Source organism: Lynx rufus, unplaced genomic scaffold, assembly GCF_022079265.1.
Source record: "Lynx rufus isolate CCGP_SWC_20201006 ecotype Redwood Valley unplaced genomic scaffold, mLynRuf1.p SCAF_7, whole genome shotgun sequence".
NCBI classification, from domain to species: domain Eukaryota; kingdom Metazoa; phylum Chordata; class Mammalia; order Carnivora; family Felidae; genus Lynx; species Lynx rufus.
Genome location: NW_025814889.1, coordinates 72,571,707 through 72,589,663, shown reverse-complemented (window position 1 = coordinate 72,589,663; position 17,957 = coordinate 72,571,707). Strand labels below are relative to the sequence as shown.

General features: G+C 38.9%; 1 protein-coding gene across 3 annotated transcripts in view; it reads right to left on the bottom strand.

Moving 5' to 3' along the window:
* Positions 1-17,957, bottom strand: part of ANO6 (anoctamin 6) — a 196,690-nt gene that overhangs the window by 50,068 nt on the left and 128,665 nt on the right. For all 3 annotated transcript variants that reach the window (XM_047064841.1, XM_047064843.1, XM_047064842.1), the window contains 4 exons: positions 17,464-17,751; positions 17,143-17,256; positions 15,021-15,136; positions 8,055-8,189 (listed from right to left, as the gene is read on the bottom strand). In XM_047064841.1, coding sequence (XP_046920797.1) covers positions 8,055-8,189; positions 15,021-15,136; positions 17,143-17,256; positions 17,464-17,751 — 653 coding nt within the window. The remainder of the gene's footprint in view (positions 1-8,054; positions 8,190-15,020; positions 15,137-17,142; positions 17,257-17,463; positions 17,752-17,957) is intronic.

Below are 17,957 nucleotides of genomic sequence, written 5' to 3'. Positions count from 1 at the left end.
CTGAGCAAGAAAAAAAAAATAGAATTCATAAACAATCTTCTACATATTCAGAAACTGACTTAGGGCAAGGCTGGTCCAGCAAACCAGTAAGGTGAGAAGTGACATTTCCACAAATGGGGCTGCTGCAATCCAATATCTATATGGAAAAATGTGAAACTGAACTCCTAAATCCTATCACATATAAATCAACTCCAAGTAGAAAACAGGAATGTAGCAGTAGGAACTTGTTAAAAAAAAAAAAAAAGGAGTTGGGGTAAGAAATTTCACTAATGAGAAACCAAAAAGGTATAAATCATAAAGGAAAATACTGATATATTCAAAGTCGTGATAGGTTCAAAGTCGTGTAAAAGTGAGAATTTCATTAAAAGACCGTTAATGGATAATGGATGAGAAGAAAAAAACAGCCACAAACTGGTAGAAGTTTTGCAACACATAAAAATGACAAAGGACTCTTCACTAGAGTATTTAAATAATTCCTACAAATAAGAAAAAAAACTAACAAGCTTACAACAGGTTGTAAACTGCTCCCCTTAGGAGAAGTCATTAAGATGGACTCCTATGTGAATGGGACTGGAGTTGCAGAATTTGGTAGCCTTGCAAATAACTCAGTTAAAAACAAATGGGCAAGGAAAACACTTCTAGGATATCTGAATAAAGATCTTGGAAAAAACCTGCTCCTTCATAAACACAATGAGAACACTGGCAAAATTTGTCAAAAGTAACCTCTGCAGAACTCTGGAAATTAAACAAGGGCTTACAGAAATCTGAGGAGTAAAAACAGCTAAATCTCCATAAAAATAGTGAGCTTAGTCACCTTTTTACTTGACCTATCCCCATCCCCATATCCTTGGCCTAAAGGTGGTGTTATTAGACAATAGCCCCATGACCATGGTAGCACAGCAGCCACTGAAGGAGGCAGAAGTGATCTGAAGCTACCAAAAACCCATCCCCAGAGAACTGTCACTATTTGATGAGTCTGGAAGCTCCCGGGAAAAACTCCATTCTCAGGATTTGTCATTTTTGACCTGTCTCAGAGCTCCTACTGTGCCAGCAATCCTATCCCCAGAGGGCCTGTTGAAAGCATTAGCAGAAATTATTTAACATTACAGCTGCCCAAGACAGCAACACCAGTAAGGGCTAACAAGGTGCCCACCAAAAAACCTAAAAGGAAAAATTGGGAAATGAGGTATCCATGGGAGATTTCAAAAAGTTCTAACAAATTCCTAGGATTGTAGAAGGCCATGTGCACATGTAGGACCGTGCAGGTGGCCAGGAAAGACCTGAGAAAACCTTAATCCCTCCTCTCTGGTTGGCTTTGAGGTTCTGCATAAGCAGGAAATAAAGGCTAAGGAAGAAGTGCAAACTGCCCACTAAAGTGCTGGGGGCATTCCCCACAGACATACACAGAGTCACCTGGCAAAGGCTCAGATGACTGGTTCCCAGCATTTAAAGGAATCACTATCCCTTAGCTGACAACTAAGCTTATTGAATACAGACTTCATGGCCATACACAACAAAGAATGAAGACTTTACAGAATTTGTCCAGGAAAGTAACTAAGTGAACAGCAACAGTGGCAGTGATGACAATAGAAGCAACAACTGCGAAGAGAGGGGAAAATAGGATTTCTAGATCTGCCACATTATAAAATTTAAAATGCCCACTTTTCCACAGAAAATGACGAGATACACAAAGAAACAGAAAATTTTGGTCATAACACGGGGGCAAAAAGGAGTCAATAGAAACTGTCCTTGAGGAAATCCAGAAGTTGGACTTATTGGACAAAAAACTTAAAATAAGCAATTAAACGTATGTTCAAAGAACTGATAGGAACTCTGCTAAAGAATTAACTACGTGAACATTGTACCATGCAGAGAATATCAATAAAGTTGTTAAAAAGAACCAAGTAGAAATTCTAGAGATACAAAAGTATAATTAAAATGAAAAGTTCACTGGAGAGGTTCCTCTGCAGATGACTGGTAGAAAAAAAAAAAAACAGCTAATTCAAAACTAGGTCTACTGAGATTATTCAGTCTGAGTAACAGAAAGAAAAAGGAATGAAGAAAAATGAACCCAGACTCAGAGACAGGACACCATCAACAATACCAATATACACATAATGGGAGTCCCAGAAGGGAAGGGAAGGAAAGGAAAGAAAGGAGTTAGAAAGAATATCTGAAGAAATAACAACTGAAAGTTTCCCAAATTTGATGAAAACGTTAATTTGTATATCCAGGAAGCTCAGCAAACTCCAAGTAGGATAAACTCAAAGATATCCAAACATACGCACATCAGACTCAAGGTGTCCAAAGAGGAGAACAAAGAGAATTTTGACAGCAGAAAGAGAAAAGTGATTCTGCATGTACAAAGGGGTCCTGAGTAAGATAAACAGTTGACTTCTTATTGGAAACCATAAAGACTAGAAGGCAGTGGGGTGTTATACTCCAAGTGCTGAAAGACTGTCCACAAAGTATTCTATATCTAGCAAAACTATTCTTCAAAAAATGAAGGAGAAATTAAGACATTCCTCAATAAACAAAACCTGAAAGAACATGTTGCAAGCTAATGTGCTCCACAAGAACTACTCAGGAAAGTCCTTCAGGCTCAAATAAAAATTACTAGACAGTAACTCAAACTCACCTGAGAAATAACGAACACTGACAGAGGTAACTACACAGGCAAATAACACAGTATAAATATATTTTTGCATGTAATCATTCTCTCCTATCTGATGTAAAAGACAGTTGCATGAAACATTAATTATAAAACTATGTTGATGGGCTTATAATGCATAAAAGATGTAATTTTTATGAGAATAATAGCGCAAAAGAGTGAGGAGGGAAAGGACCCATACCAAAGCAAAGTTTCTGCATACTACTGAAAATAAACTGGCATTAAAACTGAATGAAATTGCTTTACAACAAGATATTAATTATAATCTTCAGGTCAACCACTTAAGAAAATAACAATCACAACAAAAGAGTAAAAGAAACAACAAATAGGAATTAAAATGGTATACTAGAAGATCTCTATTTTACACAAAAAAAGATAGTGATAAAGAAATAGGGAAGAAAAGACCTGAGACAAATATAAAATAGCAAAATAGATGTGAATCCAATTTTATTAAAGATTACATTAAATTTAAATGAATTAAACATTCCAACAAAAGGCAAAAAAAGAGAATAGAAAAACAACAGAAAAATCAACAAAAGTTGGTTCTTTGAAAAGATCAACAAAACTGACAAATCTTTAGCTAGACTAATCAAGAAAAAGAAAAAAGTTTCAAATTCAGAAGTGAAAGTGAAAGGAGAGACATTAATATTGACCTTAAAAAAGTAAAAAAGATTATAAGGGAATACTATGAGTGATTATATGCTAACAAATTAATCTAGATGAAACAGAATAAATTCCTAGGAAGACATAAATAATTGAAGCTGACTCAAGAAGAAAAGAAGAAACAGAAAGTCTGAATGGATCAAGAGAAAGAGATTAAATTAGTAGTTTAAAAGAACAACAACAAAAACTTCCAGTGAAGAAATGCCTAGCCCCACACGGCTTCACTAATTCTATCAACAATTTATAGAAAACTGACACCAATGCTTCACAAACCCTTCTAAAAATAAAGAGGTGGGAACACTTCCCAATTCATTTTGTGAGACCAAAATTACACTGATGTCAAAGCCACACCAAGACATCCCAGGAAAACTATAGACTATTATCTCCTATGAATAAAAATGCAAAAATCCTCAAAAAAATACTAGCAAATCAAAACCAGTAACATATAAAAAGGATTGTGATCAAGTGAGATGTATCCCAAAATGCAAGGATAGTTCAACACATGAAAATCAACTCCTTTAATACACCGTTTTAACAGAATAACAAGAAAAACAAGGCATCCTCAACTAGATGAAGAACATTCATGAAAAACCCACAGCAAGTGTCATCCTTACTGGTGAAAGACTGAATGCTTTCCTTTTAAGATGAACATTGTACTGGCGAATCTAATCATGGCAACTACACAAGGAAAATAAACTAAAAGCCTCCAGACTAGAAAGAAATACGTTAAACTATTTCAATTCCAGATGACATATAGTGTGTATTAAAATTCTAAGAAATGTACCAAAGAACTATTAAAATTAATAAGCCAGCCCATCAAGGTTACAGGACACAAAATCAATATACAAAAACCAATTATATTTCTATACACTAGCAATGAGTAATCCAAAAATTTAGGAAACAATTTCATTTGTAATAGCATCAAAAAAGAATAAAATATTTAGAATAAATCTGAGAAATGAAGTGTGAAACTTATACACTGAAAAATACAAAACAGTTTGTTAATAGAATTAAAAATAATTTAATGCAATTCTTGCTTTTTTTTTTTTTAAATAAATGTTGGCTATTCTCCTTCTCTTTTTTTTTTTTTTTAACGTTTATTTTTGAGACAGAGAGAGACAGAGCATGAACGGGGGAGGGCCAGATAGAGAGGGAGACACAGAATCTGAAACAGGCTCCAGGCTCTGAGCTGTCAGCACAGAGCCCGACGCGGGGCTCGAACTCACGGACCGCGAGATCATGACCTGGGCCGAAGTCGGATGCTCAACCGACTGAGCCACCCAGGCGCCCCAATTCTTGCTTTTTTAAAAAAATGGACAAGCTGATCCTAAAATGAACATGGAATGTAAGGGATCCAGAATGGCCAAAACAATCTTGAAAAAGAAAAAAAAAGTTTTCAATTTCAAAACTTACTAACAAAGCTACAGTAATCGATCTCGTGTGTATTTGCAAAAATACAGATCACACAGACATAAAGATCAATGGAAAAGAATTGAGTGTCCATAAACTCTTACACTTATAGCCAATTGGTTTTTTGACAATGGAGCCAAGACAATCCAATAGGAAAAGAACAGTCTTTTTAAAAATGGTGCTGGGACACCTGGATATACACCCAGAAAAAATGAATCCTGAACCTAAATCTATAAAACTTATAGATGATAAACACAAAATCCTCATGAATTTGGATTACAAAAGCTTTCTAAGATATGACACCAAAAGCACAAACAGTAAGGGAACAAAATACTAGGTAAACTAAACTCATTGAAATTAAAAACGGTTGTGCTTCGAAGGACACCACCAAGCAAGTGAAAAAGGCGATCCACAGAATGGGAGAAAACATTTGCAATGTATTTGATATGGGATTTTTAAAATTTTTTTTTTCAACGTTTATTTATTTTTGGGACAGAGAGAGACAGAGCATGAATGGGAGAGGGGCAGAGAGAGAGGGAGACACAGAATCGGAAACAGGCTCCAGGCTCTGAGCCATCAGCCCAGAGCCTGACGCGGGGCTCGAACTCACGGAGCGCGAGATCGTGACCTGGCTGAAGTCGGACGCTTAACCGACTGCGCCACCCAGGCGCCCCTTGATATGGGATTTTTATCCAGGATAAGGAACAGTTAAAAACAGACAATAAAAAGACAACACAACTAAGAGAAGCAGAGGAGGAAGAGACGTTTCTCCAAAGATATACAAGTGGCAGATACGCACATGAAAAGATGCTCAACATCAGAAGGCATTAGGGAGACACGAACAAACCCATAATGACCAACCATGTCGTACCCACCAGGATGACTAATACATATGCATTTTTGAAACCCAGCAGAAACAAGTGTTGGTGAGGACGTGGAGAAATTGGAATCCTCATAAACTGCTATTACACATGTACAATGGTGCAGTCACCTCGAAAAATATTTTGGCAGCTCCTCAAAATGTTAAACATAGAGTTCCTGTGCATTGTTGCAGCAATTCCATTTCTTTAAAAATATATTCTCAAAGGAACTGAGAACATATTCTTCGACAACAACTTGTACATGAACGTCCAAACCAGAATTAGTAATAATAGCCAAAAAGTGGAAACAGCCTAAACTGACATGGGTGAATGGGTAAACAATATGGTATGATCCACACAATGGCATATTTGACCACAAAGTGGAATGAAGCACTGATCGAAGCTACAACATGAATAAACCTTAAAAAGCGTACGCTAAATGAAAGAAGACAGTCACAAAAGGCTACCTACTGTATGGCTCCACGTAGATGAAATGTCCAGAATAAGCACGTCCACAGAGACAGAGAGTAGATTAGTGGTTGCCAAGGGCTGAGAGAAAGGGGGTTAGGGAGTGACTGTTAATGGGTACTGATTTCCTTTGGGTGTGATGAGAATGTTGCACAATTAGATAGTGGGGATAGGTGCACAACTCTGTGAATGTACTTAACACCACTGTACACTTTGAAAGGGTGCACTTTACGGTATGTGAATTCTATTGCAATAAAGCTGTTATGTTTAAAGGGGACATAAAGTTCAAACAGACCTTTTATACAAGAGGAAATACCTATAGTGTCCTCCACTTACGCATACATATTTTCAAAAGCACACAGAAATATATTTGGTAGGGAGACAAATATATGTGATAAAGAATATACAGTCTATGTAAAGGAATGATAAAAATCAAAATTTAGGGTAGTTCTTATTTGCAAAGTGCAAAGGGAGGGACTGCAGTCAAAGGAAGCACTTTGCTTGGGTAATGGTAATATTCTTTTTCTTAAACTGGTAAGAGATCATTATTCCTTATACCTTCAATACATTTTCTATTCCTGGGAATCTACTCAGCATGCAATAAACTTAACTGAAAATATTTAAATGCACATACTTAGAATACTTTAAAAATATTTCATGTAAGTAATTAAAGCCCCAATAATTCTGAGCACAGGGAGTTATCCCCAAGACCCTCCCCTGGATTTCTGTAAGTTCAACTGTGTGAAACTGTAAGAAACACATGGTGTGACTGTCAGGGTGATTTTATAAAATGAATTGTAATGAGAACAGCCACAATGCAAGAACCTTGTAAAAATGCTACTCTTGCACTTTGAAAGTATATTTTTGAGATGGCTTTCTTTCTTTTCTTTTTTTTTTTTTTTTTTGGTTGGAACAGTATATAAAACAATGGAGAAGTCAAAGACAAATTTAGGCACAAGGTATCAAAATTCAGCCTTTGGCCCTGAACTCTTATTTTCAGTGAAGAGATAAGAGTACTTCAAAGACCATCTGCAGCTTTCTAGCTAAGAAGCCATAATAGGTACAAAATGCTCAGAATTCGCTGTTAAATAGAATGGATAATTATGCCTATACATAAGAGCTGCCATGTAAGCTTCCTGTCTCGGGAGCCAGGCTGATATGCTTGGGGCTAGAAAAATCTGGTCATCAGCTAGCTCATTGCTGGTGCCCAGAAATTTTGATCTGGCTGTCAGAGCTGGAGAGAGGCCAGGTGAACACAAGAAAACGCCTGGTTCAGTGCTGCATCCCTTCTAAAGGTTGAGACTACCAAAAGCAGAGGAATAATGACACAATTCAGAATAGTAATGGTGATACTCAGTGTTCTGGCATCCATTTCCCTTTAAACAGTGCAGCTGGTATTTTAATTCTAACATCAAGCATAAACTAATTGTTTATCACTTATTTTTTTTCCATAACACTGTAAGGGCTAATTTTCAAAAAGTAAAACAGAAACAAAAGTACTGTTTACTTGAATTTTTAAACATCTATTTCCTAATATATATTAAAAAGTTATTTCTAAAAAAGCACAAAAACACCAATTTTATCAAGTTTTGCTATTGAAACCCTGAAGAAATCAAAGCTGCTCTTGGCTCACAATCTGTAGGGCTGAGTGAAGCATTCCTCTGGGGGCCAGAAGTTCAAGGACAATTCTCCTTCCAGACCGCCTCTCTTTTTCAAACAAAGTATTGTCTTAAAAAATTGGAATGTTTCCTAAGGGTAATATTCCTGTCAGAAACTGGGCTGCATTATCTTAAAAAAAAAAAAAAAAAAAAAAAAAAAATTCCACTTCACTTAGTTATTATGCTCAGGACAAAAGGGATAGATCATCCAAGGCAGTAAGTGCTCTGTGAGTTTTCTTTTACCAAAAACAGTCTAAGACCCTGAAACTAATTTTATGTCCAATCAACTTTTCAGCATGGTAACAAGGAATAAACACGACTTACCTCCATGTACAGTTGTTCTGATTAACATATCCATAGAGAAAGCAAGCCACTCCCACTACCGCTGCCAGGAGGAGCATCTGAGTGTAATATCCCAGCCATGCAAAGTAGATTCCAATCTTTTCTCCATAATATTTCCTGAAGACAGAAATTGGCTTTAGAAGTCACACGGAACCCCTCTGCAGGTTCATTCTAATATTAATGTCTGATTTTAAATACAGGAGGCTTTAAGCTCAAACTTCTTACTTGACTCATGCTTAAAAAAATATTCATTTTCATAGAGACCCCAAATTCCACTAGGAAACAAGTATTTTACATATCATAGAAGTACTGATCACTGGTCAGATTGGTGAAGCCAAGTTAATTAGAATAGGGCAAAGGAAGGAAAAACTGCTAAACGGTGAGCAAATAGAGAACGTTACCGTCGTTCTTTGTAAAGACTATCACATTTGACACGTTCTCCAAGAGATTATTTTTAATATGCATGAAACAAGTAAACATGAACAATCTGCTCCCAGTTACCGGCTTTTGCTTATCTAGGGAACCTCCTTGGAACAAATGTAATGTAAATCACAAATTATAACAAGAAAGTGACTGATCAGTCACTAATAATGACTGAGGAATCCCCTGCCCTGGACTCCTTACATCTAGCACTTCCATTTTTTCTAGGTTTTAAAAACTGGTCAATGAAAAGAGGCCAGGGAGGCACAACTGGAAGAAAGGATGCAGGGCATGAAGTAGTGCCTGCCACATTGTTCCTGAGAGGGAGACAGTTTCAGTTAGGCATAAAGAAAGTGCACAGGGGTGAGAAGAGCACAGCGAGGTGATTGTTTTGGTGACTCTTGCGGATGCTTTCTTAGACGGATTCTCTCTTGGCTCATTACTGGCCCATACAAGCTGTAGATTTACTTAAGCTCTTAGCTTACTTAGAGGCCTATGTGAGACTTCCTGTTCAGTATGGAGCTGGGCTGAGGTCCTTGGACTTAGCCTGGTAGGGACTAAGCTCTGAGAATAACCTGGAGTCTTGGGGGATTTCACACAGGAACATCTCTGGGCTGAACCCGTGGTCACAGGGAAACTGTGAAACTAGCTCCATAGGTTGTAGCCTGCCTGAGTGTAGGCCACATCCCTGGGGATAAGGAAGGGCTGACACAGACATGGAATCAGGAGTCAGGGTGAACAAAGTGTTCCATTTTTATGTGACTGGGGCTTTGCCGTCTGGCTCAGAGACTGCAGGCAAATGACAGGCTCAGGGTAGTGCCTGAGAAAGAAAAGCTTGGCAATGGGTTTGCAACATCTTGGCTGTTAGGCTTTCTGAAATATGCTCTTATCAACCATTCACACTGGAAATGCCACATTTAAAAGTGGAAAGAATCTTAGAAGTTACTGGTCCCTTGGTAGTAAAAATATTCTGCCTTATACAGAGCTAGTAAGGCAGTCCCTGCTTGGATACTTACCGTGACAGGGAGTTCATTATTTCTAAAGGCATCCACATTATATTGCAGGAAAAAAGATCAGAAAGAACTTTTTAATCTCAAACAGAAACCTGCTTCCAAGTTCTTGCTGAAAGGCTGGGTATAATAAGGATCCCTTCAAATGTGATACTCTGATCATTATCTCTCTCTGCCAAAAACATCCCAATTCTTAACACCAATTTCTAAAAACTGAGCTTTGATTTTTAATCAGAGTTATAAATATATATTCAGTAAGGGCCAAATTGTTCTAGTAATTGTCATGGCGGTTCATTGCTTAATTTTCTGTGTACTTACCAACAATTCAGCCCTAGACTTTGACCTAAGGTGTAACTTTCTCAGCACGTTCAAACATATGAGGTAGTTGATCAGTTTCACCTCCTTGAATAAATCCTATCAGATCCTCTCCAATCTGGATTAATGATTCTCTAGCCCTGCCACAGAGCTGTCACCTGGGATCTCTCTGTTCCTCTCTCATGCTGGGAATCTCTGTTTACTAAAGCCATGTTTTTCTCTTTCTTGGTGGAGCATTACCTTGCACATTTAAATTGTGAAAATTCATTGCACTTAATTAACAGCTTGACCATACATGGAACTGTAAAGTGAAAAATCAACTCCCTTGGAAATTTGAAATTACTGCTCTCTTTTCTTCTACCTGCAGTGTTGTCATTGAGAAGTTCAGTGTTATTTTGAATCCTGCTCTTTCAAATGAAGGCTGTTTCTCTTTCTGAAGGTTCTCAGGATCTTCTCTTTGTCGTCAGTGTCCTGAGATGTTATGGTGTGGTGACTGGCTGGCTCTATTTTTATCCTCTGGGCTCAGTACTCAGTAGGATCCTTCCACCTGGAGACTCATCACATTTACTTCTTGTCCTGAGCGTGCTATAAAGCCACATACACATGAGTTGTGTCTTTCCCTACTGTTAGCTTTATTCATTATAAAGCAGGATTTGCACAATTGTAACAGGTTCAGGACTCCAAACTCAATGACATTTCACTATGCATTTAATTTGGCTCCATACATGCCACATGGGACAAGATACGATACAAAATCACACAACAAACAAGATACAATGAGGGTGAGAAATTAATGAACCAAATGCAGTCAGTCCATGAGCGCACAGTTGAGATGTGGACCCAGCCCCTTCGAGTCACTTACTGCTTCTTTTTTTTTTTTATAAATTTTTTTTTTTCAACGTTTATTTATTTTTGGGACAGAGAGAGACAGAGCATGAACGGGGGAGGGGCAGAGAGAGAGGGAGACACAGAATCGGAAACAGGCTCCAGGCTCCGAGCCATCAGCCCAGAGCCTGACGCGGGGCTCGAACTCACGGACCGCGAGATCGTGACCTGGCTGAAGTCGGACGCTTAACCGACTGCGCCACCCAGGCGCCCCAGTTACTGCTTCTTATATGCAAGCCGAGGAGGGTCTTTGTTATGTTCAGAGACCAATGGGCCCATTGCCTTTCAAATGTGGTCAGGCAAGGAAGAGTCCAAATCTGGAGAATCTGACAGTTCGCTGCAGAAGTTTTCCCTTTTTAAAGGAGTATAATCAGTCTTTTTAGCCTTTCCAGGCCTCTTCTGGTTCTAGTGATTATCAGTTCTTGGTTCTTCCATCATCTCTTGGCTTTGCTAATTATTGATTCTTGGTACCACCAGCATGTCCTGGTGCTGTCTATCCTCAGCTCATCACCTTTGGCTGTCTTCCTGATTCCCGACATCATTGCTTAACATGAGTGACCCCATCATGCTCTCTATAGTTCTTTAATACAGTTCTTCAGACACCTGATTTCCTCTCTACATTATCTCTGTTCTTGTTCCTACTGCTATTATTTGTTCACTGCACGTCCTGATCTTTTAATTTTGCACCTACCCCTTTATTTTCTATTTCTTTATATGTTTGCTTTATATTCTGTACAATTTCTTCAACTTCATTTTCTAACACTGCAATTGGGGTTTTTCCGATCTATCACATTTTTAATTTCAAGAGTTACATTTTACCTTTGGAATGACCCTTTCCTATACAACTCCTGTCTTTGCATTACGAATATCACAGCTTCTTTTCTCACTCTGAGGGTAAAAATGGCAGTTTGGGGGGAAATTTTTTCTTTTCCTGTGCAAAATCTTGTTTTCTCCAGGGGCACCTGGGTGGCTCAAGTCAGTTAAGCGTCTGACTTCGGCTCAGGTCATGATCTCGCGGTTCATGAGTTCGAGCCCCGTGTTGGGCTCTGTGCTGACAGCTCAGAGCCTGGAGCCTGCTTTGGATTCTGTGTCTCCCTCTCTCTCTGCCCCTCCTCTGCTCATGCTCTTTCTCTCTCTGTCTCAAAAATAAGTAAAACATTAAAAAAATTTCTTGTTTTTAAATCTTGTTTCCTCCAGGTTGCTTTTTTTGGTTTGTTTGGTTTGCTTTTTGGGAAAGAACTCGTTTCCCTTCTGGTAATCCCTGGAGACCATAGATGAAGGTTTAACAGCCTGAATGCTCCAGGGGTTATTAGGGAGAAGCAATGAACGGAGCATGTGGACCAGGGACACAGAATAGTTAAAAAATGTATTTTTCTTAGCAAAATATACTTAAAATAGTGGGGAAATTGTTCTTTTACCAGAAAAACAAAAACAACAACCCCATAAAGAATGATTAAAAACCCATCAAACCCATCACCCTGCCAATGCTACAGGTTTAACGTAAAAGAAAATTAATCTGGGGCACCTGGGTGGCTTAGGTCAGTTAAGCATGGATTCTCCATTTCAGTTCAGGGCATGATCTCATTGTTTGTGGGATTAAGCCCCAGGCTGGGCTTTGCACTGACAGTGTGCAGCCTGCTTGAGATTCTCTCTCTCTTTCTCTCTGTCCCTTCCCCGCTTCTGTGAATGCTCTCGCTTTAAAAATAAACATTAAACAAAAAAAAAAGCAAACTAATCTCACATGAATGTCAGCTTCAAATGTTTACACATGTACAATCATCTTCTTTTAAATTTTTATTCTATAGGATACCCAGAGTTGAGAGCAAAGTGCGTCTTCATAATTGTAATCTAGTTAAAAAATGAAGAAGTTCGAGTATGACCAAATGAAATAGCAAAATAAAATCCTTTATGAAATGAATCTAAGCAATGACCATTAACAGCTGCTATCATCACACACAAAAGGAAACAGGATCTTATATACCTTCTGGCATAAGTATGAAACTCCCACACCAAGTATTCTTGTACCAAGTAAACCGCAATCTGATCAAATTTTTATTTATTTCTTTTTATTTATTTATTTTTAATGTTTATTTATTTTTGAGACAGAGAGAGACTGTCTTAACCGACTTAGCTGTCTTAACTGGCTTAACCGACTGAGCCACCCAGGCGCCCCCAGATCAAACTTTTAAATGAGGCTCAAATTACTTAGCGAAAGCAAATGCACAGAACACAGGAACAAATCCAACGACACCACAAGGGAGAATGAAATCAGCAATATAGAGAATGGAGAACCTCCTCAAGTATAAGAAAATAAGAAAGAAATAGGGGAAACTCATAGATTAGAAGACAATTGAGAGATACATTAATTGCAACATTTGGACCTTGTTTGGATCTCTGATTTAAACAAAAAAAAAAACTGTTTAAAAAAATAGTTTTTGTGACAATCAGGAAAATCTGAACACTGATTATTTGATGACTTTAAATATTCAGGTTGCATTTAAAAGAGACCCTGCCATTTAGAAATAGATACTAATGAAATATAACAATATTTGGGATTTTCTTCAACATGCTTCAATGGAAAGGCATGGGAAGGAGGCAGAGATAAAAATGAAACAAGACTAGCTATGGGTTCACAATTTTAGAGCTGGGGGAGACATATGCAGTTTTGCTATATTATTATCTCTCCTTTTGTAGATGTTTGAAATTTCCCATAATAAAATGTAAAACAAAGCAAAACAAAAACTATTCAGTGTTTTGAAACTCTCACTTTTAAGGTCAAGTGGTTTTCCCAAGTAGGTGGGTACTGACGTATGGTAGAAAGAATAGGCCCTGGGCCCTAGGCCAACCTGGGGGAAACCAGACTCTCCTCGCTCTCCACATCTGACCCATAACCAAGACCTGTCAACTCTCCCCCTCTAACACATTCCAACTGTGCTCCCAAAAGCTCTTCACTAGCCACCCTCACAGCTTACCCCCTGGGCTCCCTGCTTCCTGTGGCCCCCGTCATCCATTCTCCACACCATCTTTGCAAAATGTGAATCAGGTAAAATTATTTGAATATCTAAAATATCACAACTGCTTCTCATTGTACTTAATGTCTAAATGCTTTTCCACACTCCTGCTACCCCCTTCTAACCTGTGTCTCATGATTCTCTTTTCTCAAGTAGCACGGGTCTGCAATATCTCCTCAAACTTGCCGATGTCCCTGTGGCTTGGGCCACTGCACAAGCTGCCCCTACTCCTGGAATGACTTCTTCTAAATCCACAAAACTCTGGATCCTTTTCACTATCCATGTGTCCGTTCATGTCACCTGCTCAAACAGAACTTTTTTCACCCCCTTCCCTTCACCTCATCACTGTTATTTTCTTCATTGCAATCAGAAATTTTGTTTACTTCCTTATTTTTATTTATTGGTTATTTTTGGTCTATCTCCAGCAGCCTTATCCGAACATCAAAAACTTCTAGAGAGCAGCTGACATTAGTGCTTTGAGAAAAACAAGCGCTGAGCTAGTCATTACACCTTGTTAGATATAGTGAAATAGTTTCTAATAGCAGATACAGGAAAGCCATGAAAACTTGTATACCTCACCATACAATTTAAGCTAAATCTAACATCTACTCCTGTGTAATGAAGAATATGGTGGGTCTTCATTCCCAATTCCTGAGACATAACCTCTAAAACCTTGGATTTTCCTGGACCGCCTGGGTGGCTCAGTCAGTTGAACGTCTGACTTTAGCTTCCTCTCACAGTTCATGAGTTCGAGCCCCGCGTCAGGCACTGTGCTGACAGCTCGGAGCCTGGAGCCTGCTTCGGATTCTGTGTCTCCCTCTCTCTGCCCCTTTCTCACTCATTCTCTCTCTCTGTCTCTCAAAGATGAATAAATGTTAAAAAGCAAAACAAAACAAAAAAAACCTTGGATTTTCCCAAGATAGGAATATCTTTGTTATTCATGATGAACCCTTGGGATTACACCTAACAGTTTATGCCAATGAGGTGACTCATGGAGGGCCCCTAGTTTGTGCTAATGGGATTACTCAGGATGCAGGCTGGCCATGCCAGGAAGACCAACCATGTGATTAGAGAGTTGGAGCTTTGAGCCATAGCATATTGGAAGAGGAAGGGGCTGGAGACCGAGCCACATGGGCAGTGATTCAATGAGTCATGCCTACATAATGAAGCTTCAGTAAAAACCCTAGGCAATGAAGCTCAGCGGGTGAGCTTCCCCGGTTGGCCATACTCTTTGTATACTGTCATCCTTAGATGCCATTAGAGCAATCCTGAGTCCTCCCACTGGCATGCTCTCTACAACACCTCACCTGATAAGATCCAAGGGCTGCTTTTTGTATATACTTCGAGGATGAGCCCACTCCCTGTACAGAAGGTACCGTTCGTTCGGGCAGCTGAGATCTTCTGACTTATGGCTGAAGTTGCACTATGAAGCAGAAGCAAACAAGGGAACATACAATCACTATGTGTTCACAAATCTGTTCAGTCAATGTGGCACTCAGACTTCACAGGCATTTATTTGAATAAGGGGCACTCACTTACTGGAAGATCATCTAATTTTTAGTGTTTTTCAACCAATGGTATTATTAATCACTTAGGGCCATTTGAAAATGTGGGTGGGGAGGAATGCTTGGTTGTTACAATCCTGGAGAACACCTCAGGTACCTGGTGGGAGACCCAGAGAGGCTTTATGTCCTATAAATGTGCCACTCCTAAACAGTTAAAAATTGGGCTATTCAAATGCCCAAATTGCCACAGTGCAGGAACACCTGATAATCCAGCACCCTCCTTAGATGCCCGGGGGAACCAGGGCCTTAACTAGTTAGTGCCAAGGTCAATTCTAAAACCCCAGCATCTTTGTACCCGCCCCCCCCCCAATTCAGCAGTTATTCTGTGACAACACGTAGAATATAAAACACAAAGAACTTTGACATGTTACACACTTAGCTTATTCAAAGAAACAAAGATTCCTGCGTCTACATAAATTCAGTCACTCTTCCAATCTGACTCATTTTCCTTCCTCTTGTACCAGCTAAGCCTTCACATGGGTCCTGACTACCATTCACTTCCCTTCCAAATACTACAGGAGGCCATTCCTTAGCCTGGATTTGGGATCACTGCACCTAAAAGAAGCTTTTGTGGAAAAGAACTGGGCATGGGCAGATACCAACTGAATACCATTGAACTCTGGCATCCCTGATTAATATTCATGACAGCTATTTGCAAGTGTCCCCAAAGTTCATGTCATGTTATAATCACTAATTTTTCTGGGTTGAAATTTAAAACACGTGGACTGTCAGGCCGGGCTGCCATGTTGGGTCTCTTAGCCAGGAAGCTCAGAACCTTCTCCACTCAGCTCGCTGTTCTCTATTTACACATGTGTATCATGTGGCTCTTTTGTGTCCTAGTTTATTATCATATACAGTACATTTCAATAATGTCTTCATCCACAAGAACATGTACTACACGGTAGCAATGATCAACCTCACTCTTGGCTTTCTTGGTCTTAGAGATTCAGATAAAATGATCGTGAATGTAACAAGGCAACCGTGCACTATAATATTGTATTTAATTTATTTCAATGACAGAATTTATTTAAAGAGCTTCGATAGAACATCCCTGCATTTATGGAATCATTAAGGGTCTGAAGCAGCCACATTTTAAAATTTTCATTTCATGAACGATGTTATCGGCCAGAGAAGTGCTCTTGAATTTGAGGAGCTGCTGTCATCTCCGAGCGCAGTCCTTAAAAAATGTCAACACTATGCAGTACTGCCATCACGACAAGAACTCTGACAGATGCCTTTTTAAAAGCCTTGTGATATTCCAGGGCACAGCGAGAAGATATTTCAGGGGGAAAACGTCTGTGACAGAAAATGATACACAAGAAGATCTAACACATATTTTGCTTTAAAAGAACTGAATACTTTTCTGGTTGATAATAACATCTGTCAGTAATTAGGAAAGTAGCCAACGCTTACATTGTACTTACTCTACACCAAGGATGGCTGTAACATGTGACATGGATTAATTTCACTAATCCTCATGACAACTAACCCTATTAGGTAGGTATGATTATGATCCCCATTTTACTGATGAGGACACTGAAGAACAGAGACGCTAAATGACTTTTATAAGGTCATCTGGCTAGACAGTGGGAGAGCAAGGCCCAGAGTCCATGCTCTTAACTGTTAAACTGCACTGCTTTCCACGTGAACTATGGGACAGCTATGGTTTCATTCCTTCGTTCATTCACTCATTTAAACCAAGGGCCTTCTCTTTGCCTGGGATTCAGCTGTGAACAAAACACCCTGGTTCCTGCCCTAAATGAGCTTGTAGTCTTGCAATATACTATCTTCATTTTACGGAAGAAGAAACTCAAGCTCAAGAAGATTAGCCCTTCTCTCATTTCATTTTTGCCATTTGACTTACATCATGGAGAGGGAAAGCAGCTTTGTAGATCCCAGAGCTGACAAGTTTGTTAATCCCAAACTTTTTAACATTGTCTCTTACTTGATACTTGATCCGACAGAGGATGAAGTAAACCTAAAAAAAATTCCAAAATAGAATGCATGCTTTATTCTGTGTAACTAACAAACCATTTTTTACTATTGTAACTAGAATCTGTTTTCTTTGGGGGGCGGGGGGCAGTTTTTAAAAACAAAAATAAACCAAGCAAACCAGACCACTAATTATTCAAACAGCATGTTCCAAATCACTCCAAGACAGCAACTGAACTTGGTTTAGACTTACAATGCGGCTTCTGGTGGCTGGATTGAAGAAAGTATCTCTATCTTGAATATAAAAATCATTCATCCGGTTCTTCTCAAATGGGGCAGTGAAAAACTCTTGCTCTGGTTTGATGATACTTTCATCCACTTGGAGGACTTTGGTAAACCAGCTGAAATTACCAAAGGCTGAGGTCCGCGTTTTCAGATCATTGGGTTTCAGAGGCAATTTGATGTGCATTATCTCAGCATACGTACATAACACTTCCCATGGGGCATGTACTTTTACAAATACAAGCTTATCATCCAAAATCTACATTGGAAAAACAAACACACAAACCAGGAAACCAAACAATTGTTTTCATAATTTTAAAACACACGGATTTTTCTTATGTTGCTGGCAGTTAAAACACAGGACACTGGGAAAAGTGGAGATAAAATAAAAACCGTCTTGCCTGCCATCATACATATTTGCCTTAAAGATAATTTCTGGGTTCAAATTATTGAGCAAGTAATTAA